Below are 9,681 nucleotides of genomic sequence, written 5' to 3'. Positions count from 1 at the left end.
CATAAAATAATATAATAATCATAACAGTGTTTGAATACTATTTCAGTTATTAGTATTTTGATTACAATATATTATATCCATACTATGGCAGCTAAAATACCATTTACACATGAAACAGGAGTCACGCATATATTTTTTATTATTAATATCAAATGGTACTTAAATTGAAGGTCTTCATATATATTAATAATAAGAACTATAATAAATTATGATACATGTTTATTCCCTAGCTGCTGTCTCTCAAATGGAAACGCGTTTATTTCATTGCTATTTTTTAAACTTGCTACATTATAAATTATCACATTTGCAGGTTTTATACAAGTATACACGTACACAATTTCCCTATTTTCATTGCTTTAATTGCTTGTACAATGTATTTAGAGGTTAACATTCCTCCTTGTTCATATGTAGTTAGATGTGCCTTAAACATGAATCAATAGATATGCTTTGCAAGTTAATTACATGCATGTCTGAGTGTGCATTTCTGTTGTATTAGAATTAAAAAATCCAGGGAGCAAAAAGACATCCATAAATAAATGATATGACCGAGACTGACTGACTGAGAAGAACCGACACTGCATATGATATCTACCTAAAATACCCCACAATGAATATCATACACACACGTAAAAATCTAAAAAACAAAAAGCACAGGCAGATAGTCGATCGGTTCAGTACAGAATACAAATTCGCACGCACAATTTTACATAGCTTCTGTATAACATTCATGCATATTATGTAGTATACGGCAAGCGCGTACGAGCGAATGCGCGATCGATATTCTCAGCTATGTACAAATGACCCATGACCCGATGACGTCATAGGGCTCCAGTGCGTAACAACGAAGTGGCTTATAGCTGAGCGAGTACAGCACGCAATTCAAGGCTGAAAGGTCGGTGGATCAAATCCCAACTGTTTTTTAATTATTTTTCTGTTTTCTGTATTTTTCTATTTTTATCCATTTAATTTTTTTTTCCAATTAACGCAAATATTTACATGATTTATTTACAACAATTTAATAACAACAATTAATTTTTACAACAATTAGAAATTATATTTTTTATATATTTTTTTAAATAGGGTTAGGGTTAGGGTCACAATGCAGTGAATGCACCATAAAACAGGAGTTTGAGGCACGTGATTTGTATCAACCAATGGCAGCGCTCACTAGAGCCCTATGTTCTTGATTGACCTAGGAAAAATAATCACGATGGATTTACGTACAGCTCAACCGTACATGTATGCATGCATGCTTGCATACAAAGTATGCAATCTATATACATATACTAATAATAAAGATGTAAATCTAATTATACATACAACTATCTGATTTTCTCTAGAAAGATACACATTTAGTATCAGTTCATAACTGATACTAAAGCACCGTGATAACAGCGTGCTTATTATTTTACAAATGAAACTGAGCGCAGAGCGTGTCTTCCCCTGGATGCCTGGATGTAAACATAAACAAGGACGCATGGAGAAACTGTCCAATAATCTTCTCTCTTGCTTATCTGGAAATATTTCTTACCCGCTTTCCTATTGGATAGTTGTATGGGCGCGTCACCAAAACGGGCACGTGGATAGTAATTTCCAAACAAACGGGGCGATCACGTCAACAGTCTTTGGTTTGAATCCGTGCAATTTGTACACGTTTTCAAACATATCCCTCTTTTAAGAAGGACATAATGAGCATTGCAGCCCTTCTTCAAGCTGCAGAGTACATCGAGCGGCGGGAAAGAGGTAAATAGGCATGTTTATTTCAGAGATAGAACGAAAATTCGGAAATGTATTTTCAGATGGGTGTTGCCACGTCGTGTTCACATGGCGGACGTCAGCGAACAGCTGATTGCCTGACCTGTTTTTAACGCATGGCGCTATCAGCGCTTCTAAACACGAAACTGTGTAGATATCGATTATATTTCTCGTGTGCGTTATAACACCATATAGTATGAGGTGAAATTGTTCGTTGTCGTATTCCCATGTATGATTATTAGAAACGCGTTCTTATTTGACTGAAATGTAAACAATAATTTTACCTTTATTAATTTATGACGACGTAATTTAGTTTGTAAATATAATTTGCGTAATCCTATTTTGGCACCCCGACACTCATTTTCGTAAATATGTTGAACTAATCCAGGGGGCTAAACTAGGATTAGGCCATATAATTTAGATAGTCTTCACCTAGTACTTTATAGCGTACGTTGTACGGCAAGAAAAGGCATTTTGGATTAAGTGCATACTTTCACATTATTGTTAAAACATGTACCTACACTGCAGCTTATAGGATGTTTGTGATACTGATATACAGAGGCAGAACATGGGTATGCAGCTATGCCACTTCCTGAAGATCACATGGATCTTGTAAAAAGACACAGGCCGTATTTAAAGGTGTTGAAGTCCAGCTATAACTCCTCTGCTCGGCATAGTGCCAAGAATCATACTACCCTTGGGCCAGCAAGGTACATACTCATCTTTTGTCTGAATATCAACATGATTATCTGGATGTTAAGCTGGGTTCACACTAGCGATTTTTCGTCGTAAAATCAAGAAATTGGCGCGATTTTCAGCGATTTTTTAATTGCCCAACTCAAAATTGATAGTGTGAACAGAAAAGTTGATGTTGAGAAATGGAAAAATTAAAAAAATTCATGTGTCTGGCAAAATAGAACGTGTTCTATTTTGCTCGATTTTGCTCGACACTTTGTCATGAAATCGTAGAAGCGCTGCACACTGATTGGCCAGTTCCTACGTGTAAAAATAGTTTCACGTCATCTCTGTCTTCGCAGCACGTGATACAGAAAGTGGCGCCTGCCGATAAAACAGAACAGCTGATTGAGTTATTCAAGAAGAACTATTGTTTGTGGCGTGTGGACACCAGAGAATATCGAAATCATATCAGCATATCACAGCATGGCACAGCATATCAGATGGCCATTATGACCTCACAATTTACCTCTGATATTATATCCAGACAGTGCTTATATTATATTAATTATATAATATGATATCCAGACAGTGTGTCTGGTTTATCACCAACTTTCATCAACTTTCAAAGACAAAAGTCTATAGTGTGAACAGATGTTACTGAAAGATTTCTTGATAAGAAATGGAAAAATCTTTACAAAAGATGTTGAAAGATTTTACTTCAAAGATTTTCAAAAAATTGCTAGTGTGAACCTAGCATTATTTAAACAAAACGTATTCATTTATTTAAATTGTTCATATATATAGTCAGGTATCTTACCTGAATGTGTTTTAGTACTCACATTTGCTCTCGGTATCATAACTTGTAATTACAGCTACAATTATTAAGAATTATTTTACGGGTTTTTTTTTTCTAAAATCATCATCATATCTTTTTATAATGGGTACAAATTCGTTAGGAATTTAATTATGTAATTTGTTATGATATATTTTTGGTGTATTTTACTTGTATGAAATGAATGTAAAATATGTAATCGTGTACAGTAACAAATAATAGTGCATTTTCTCTCTATATATAAATAAAGATTTTGTGTCTGCATTCAAATAGGTCAAGCCACAATGAATTGGAGAAAAGCAGGTAAGAGTGTACAATTGTTAGCAAGTATAGTATACATAAATTCTATGTATCTATTTTCCATGCTTTCATTGTTTGTCTGTTTCTTACAGCACTACCCCTGCATCTCCCTGCCATCCTTCCCCCTTCCTTCCCTCCCTGCCTCCCCTCTCTCACTCTCCCACTCATACGTGAGTACACGCACACGCGTACACTCACGTACTTACTAACTTATCTCGTCAATCACTCTGTTAGGTACGTGAGTTCATATTTAGTCATGACTAGGCATGCAAAATTTGTTCGAAGTGAGGTTCACGATCATGTTCGTGCGTGCATGCGTGCGCGCGTGCGTGTGTGCGCGTGGGTGCAAGTGTGTACATATACAGTCGTAGCCACATTGTTTGGATCGATCAAGTTCGCCATTGATCGTGATGCTGCATGCACTGTGCAGCATGGATGCCCAGGACTGACCTGGGAAGATGCCAGCACCGCAGTGTAATGTGCATCTGTATGTACCAGCTGAAGTGGAAGTGGGTACAGTTATATGGCCAAACCACGGTTGGTTACTGTGTGTTTTGGTGGGCACAGCCTCAAGAACGTGTACATGTACGTGTAGTTGGGTTTTATGGCACAACCTTTGCACTAATTGACAAAGATGAAACATATGTGTGCAGTGTACAGATAGGTAGTAGTATACACACGCACGCATGCACGCGCGCACGCACGCGCGCACGCACACATGCACACACACACACACACACACACACACACACACACACACACACACACACACACACACACACACACCACACCGCACGCACGCACGCACGCACGCACGCACGCACGCACACATAAGAGAGAGAGAGATAGAGAGAGAAACACACAGACACACAGACACACTCACGAACACAAACACACACACACACACACACACACACACACACACCACGCACACACACACACGCACGCACGCACGACACAAACACACACAGTCACACACACACGCACGCACGCACGCACGCACGCACGCACGCACACGCAAACGTCAAGATTCGTGGGATTATGCTGGGTTAAGTAGTGGCGGCGTGGGGAAGAGGTCATTGTGACGTTGGATCTCCAGTCTTATGAATGTCGGACAAGTGTCTGGGCGTAGACATCACACAGCGCAGGCGGTTTTTACAAGGGCATTATCTTTTGATGATTTCGCACGCGTCAGCAGCCTAGAAAAGGTGCAGTTAAAAACATGCAAATGCTTGTCCCGCTCTGCCTAGCGAATTTGTGTCTAGCGTTCATACGCTAGCGAACGTACTCGTGTACATCTAAATCGCTAAACGTGAGAGGAAGATATTGCATACCTATTGCTGCAGTAAACATGGCAGCTGAATATGATTTCTTAGGAGAAATCCAATATGCGAACGAGTTTTTGCTCTGCAGTGTACCGCAGCCTACCCTTGATAGAACTGGGAATATGTACGGTGTTTGGATGTAGAGGTCACCTTCTGAAAGATGCCTGAAAAATCTGAGCACGCGCACTTGTTTGTCACTGATGTGATGAACCTCCAGGGCGAAACTTCAACCGTATTTAGATAGTGGTTCTGTTTGAAACATGCTGTATGCATAACGAGAGCGTAATATTCCACTCCGCTCTTGGCAAAACTATGTAAATACTAAATATGTGTTTGCGCATGTTCCGTGAATTTATGTTAACCTGTTAATTTTAGATTCTACGCTGTTTGACACAAACATGAGTAGTACGTGAACTGTGTGTGTGGTGGGTGACTCACAGTGCAGATTCTTATTAACATATGACCAGAGGGCAGAAAGCTACTATATCTATTTCAGGTGCACGTGCACCATGTCATCATCGTATGTCTAAACCCCCCCCACCCCCATTCTACTCTGCCCTCGGTTAAACTTTGCTGTACGTAACTAATCGTTTGTAGAATTGAGACATTTTTTGCATTCATTTCCACCTAATTAAAGATTGCAATGAATGTTGGTGCTTGCGTGCACTATTTTCGATATTTCGAAAGGAAAGTGCTTAATTACAATTGTTGATTTTCTGGTTATGTAGTGACATAGAACAAGTAGAACTTGTGTTCTAAAACAGTCGGTTAGGTCAAAGCTCAAACGTTCAAGGTGGGGATGCCAAAAGCTGCTTTCAATTATTTTCCTCTACACAGTTTCAATCACAGAAAGAGCAACGTTGTGCTCAGTTGTATATATAATTTAGGGCAATCAAAAGAGCATAAAATCTACAATTTACTAAAGTGTGTAAATTAGTTTCTGATGAATTTCTAAATTTATATTTCTTTACAAAAATGACCCAACCGCGGTAGATAGTAATGACCGTTTGGGTGATGGTGATGGTTACTAGGTGATTAACCTTAATGAAACTTTACTGCCTTTGTATGCCCACCAATTAATGGTTTGAAGTTGGGTTTTCACATTGAACTGTGACCGGTAAGTGTACCAGATTTACGCCGGGCCCGATTAAGCTGGTACGGAGTCTGTAGCATATCTTATAAAGGGGCCCTAAATTTAAAAAAATCACATAAATATTAAAACACATAAATTTAACTTAATACAAACCTAAATATTCGTAATAGATTTACAGACAAATAAACTTTTCCAGCACGCATTTTTTTCTATTTTTCATATCACGTTTACGTGTATACTAAAATAATTATTTGTTAAACAAAATTTAGCTATTAGATAGTTCATGATATTACAGGGCCACTAAACCACGGGGCCCGTAGCATATGCTACTTTTGCTACTATTGGCCCTGGATTTACGTGCTGACATGTTAGACGTTTTATACCTACTAAAGCTGAAAATAGGATTGCTTTTATTTCGCAAATAAACGGGCAAACTTGAAAGTACCAGGTATAACCGAGAAATTTATAGCATGCACATACCTTCACGACTTTTATTGAACTGTAAAATTGACAATTTACAAGAGACATTTTTAGCTCACTTGACATCGTCAAGCTGAGCCATTGCCATGGGTCGTTGTCCGTCGTACGTTCGTCCGTTCGTTCGTCCTTCCGTTAACATTTGGCTACGGTCAACGATAACTCAGGAACCGTTTGACCCACATGTTTGAAATTGGGTACAGTTGTTACTGCTATGAAAGAGGTTTGAACGTCCTATTTTGGAGCACGCCAGTCGACGTACTTTCGAGCCACGGCAATTTTTTGGCAAAAATGGGAATTGCCATTAGTCAGTTCAGGTTCAACGGATTTTGCTCATCTTTGGTATGTGAATGAATAAGGGCTAGGGGTTTTAATATTTAAAATTTTTTTATGCAAATTAGGTAAGTTTTGGCAATTATATAGCATATTATATAGACACGCAGATAACAGTCTGTGGTGCCACACTCGTCTGGTTCGTTTTACAAGATTTCATTGACAATATCTTTAATGCAAAATTGGTATTTCCTCTCCACCCTGCCGATAAAACGTCTATATTAAAGTAAAGTTTTACAAAACATGTCGGAACGCAGCATAACCTATTTATTTCGAACGCCATCGCTGAGAAGCATCAAAGCGGATATAGCGCCATCTACCGTCACAAATTGTGATTCTTTTTGGTTTATAAATTATTATCGCGATATACAGATGGCAACCGTGTGCTACCGCCTAGAAAAACTCATACGAAGTAAACACTTCCATCCAACCAATTAACCTTTGACAAAAGTTGTGTTATGGGCAGGGAAACACCATTGTCACGTGGTATATAGCAGCTACGTGGAATAACCGTATCCTCTCAATCTTACACGTTATACATCGTGAGCTCCGCTTTTAGGCAGTGCCTAAATCTGAATATTATAAAAACGTTAAATGGCAATCATTTAGGTGTCACACCATCACTCGCCCACATCTCAGACTTTCACATCTCAAACATTTATTTTCACATAAAAAATTACACATATAATTATCAAGAGTAATGAGTATATAATGGGAGTTCTCCCATATATACTCTTTGTTTCTATAATAAACGTCGATGGTTGCTCAATTAAAATTGACTTCTTCTCATTCACTCATTTGTGTCCTTTTTGTGGTGAGCTACAGTGTCATTGACACTTTCATTTATGTTCAACTGTGAATCTATTGTACGTGCCAGAGACACATTTTGAAATTTATCTATTTTTATTGTAGGTGTTTAAATGCCATGTAAAAGCAATAAATAAGTTTAGTGAGCTCCCTCGCGGGTGAAAAGTGTGTCGAAATAGCTATTGTAGACAGTAGTATTGTTAATTAACTACTTTAAAGCAACCCTGCCACAGACCATAGTACCTTTAAAAGTGCACGGATCTCATGCTTACGTGAAAGTTTCAAGGTGACCTATAGCGGTATTTATGTAACTGCGATTAGTTATGTCGTCATTGCATTAATTTGTAGACTCGTTACTAAAGCTCATAGGGTCTATGTCCCCCAGGGTACTATCGGAGGGTACCCTGGGTACGGTTCGATATATCTGATATGGTTAGGGTTAGGGTTCGGGAGTAGGGGTAGGCGACTCCCTAGACTCGTTAGTGGAGTAGGCGAGGTACGGTCCGGCATATTAGATAGTACCAGGGTACGTTCCGATATATCGAACCGTACCCAGGGTACCCTCCGATAGTACCCTAGGGGGCATAGACCCTCTCAGCGTTACTAACCCAGAAAACGTATGTCGATATGTAAACGCTCGTCGCAAACGTTTGCTGTGTCTTGTGTACGTGTTATAGTTGAACTTCGGTGCAGGAAATTAAATATTTCCACGCGTCGAAATCTTCACGGTAATGTGCAATGCCCCGCCACGTACGTTGCGTCACCGTTTACGTAAGCACAGAACAGGTCTGAATAAATACAAGCTTTCATATAAATGTTTATTAATACGCGCGTTACGTAACCGAGAGTGAAGCTACCGTATATAGTTCTCGCGATTACATAACGCAGAAATGACTCAATAATCCCTCGTAGCATTAAATGTCCATGTTGTTATCCGCGCGTACGGGAGTTATTGCATCACTACAACTTAGTAGAGCGTTGACCCCCATTTCGCCGCACGACGGTTGGTATTTGGTTGCAACGCGTTATATAGAAGTGTAAGCGGAACACACCGTCCGCGCCCTAAAGAAGTCGCTGGGCTACATCGCTGCAGCTTGGCCGTGTGAATGACCAGCAGTAGTAAGTTCAGCGTGCAGCACGCCTGGCCGACCTGTCGTGATTGCCAGGCTGCAACAGCACGTGCTGATGACCTTAGCTTGCCACTACTCATCGCAAACACGCGCACGCGCTGTGCGTTGATGCTGGTCGCGGCCGTGGGTGTCCACGTAGCCGCGTGCTAGCTGGCAATCATCGGCTGCCCCGGCTACCCTGCCGCGCCTCGCGTCCCCATACTATGCGTATCGGGGGGCGGGGGTGGATGGCATTTGCCGCTTGATACGATACGGCGTAGTAGCTGAAGAGAGGTTATTGGCACAGATTTACATGCATCGCTGCGCCGTAGTGTGTGTGTGTGTGTGTGTGTGTGTGTGTGTGTGCGTGTGTGTGTGCATCGTCAGCGTGTATCTGTTTTGATGATGGGCAGGCGCGGATAGAGAGCGCAGCTGAAGCTGGCTTTCTCGCTATGTGCGTAGTAGATTGTACAGCAAGTCGCTGTAGAGCATTCACCTGAAGTGCTTTCTCGGCTTGCGTGACCGTATCGAATTCCTGTGTCATGGTGAGCGGGAATCTCAACGGATTCCTACCGTCCAGCAATATCTAATAACGGAGAGGGGGAGAGCGAGAGAACGCGCGCATTGCGCAGTTACTAGTGAAGAAGTAGTGTGGAATGCCACTGAAGTTAGTAGCCTTGGTGTGCGGCGGGGGTTGAGTAGAGTTTGGGTAGGAGGTCCGGGAACGTTGGTTGCATGGAGACATTTGCGCACGGGCCTGGATCCCCCACCCCACAGACACTTCCGCTCCCTCTTTCTCTCTTTGTGCCAACAACATGGGTTTGATGATGCGTGTAACACGCACGGGTATATTAATTAGCTGAAAATGCACGTATGCCCCTGCGCACCCGCTAGAGTGACATGCACTCGTGTTACCTATAATATACACCAAACCTTCAGCAGTCATCACCTCTCTATACAGCAAACCTTCAG

General features: G+C 40.7%; 1 protein-coding gene across 1 annotated transcript in view; it reads left to right on the top strand.

The window, feature by feature from the left end:
- Nucleotides 1-1,601: 1,601 nt before the first annotated feature.
- Nucleotides 1,602-9,681, top strand: part of LOC106807505 (max dimerization protein 1-like) — an 18,430-nt gene continuing 10,350 nt past the window's right edge. Inside the window, exons 1-3 of the mRNA XM_014809846.1 lie at nt 1,602-1,743; nt 2,315-2,465; nt 3,539-3,568. Coding sequence (XP_014665332.1) covers nt 1,689-1,743; nt 2,315-2,465; nt 3,539-3,568 — 236 coding nt within the window. The 5' untranslated portion in view covers nt 1,602-1,688. The remainder of the gene's footprint in view (nt 1,744-2,314; nt 2,466-3,538; nt 3,569-9,681) is intronic.

This window comes from Priapulus caudatus, unplaced genomic scaffold (assembly GCF_000485595.1).
Source record: "Priapulus caudatus unplaced genomic scaffold, Priapulus_caudatus-5.0.1 Scaffold219, whole genome shotgun sequence".
NCBI lineage: Eukaryota > Metazoa > Priapulida > Priapulimorpha > Priapulimorphida > Priapulidae > Priapulus > Priapulus caudatus.
Note: the sequence above shows the minus strand (reverse complement) of the source record. Positions and strands in the feature narration are given on the sequence as shown.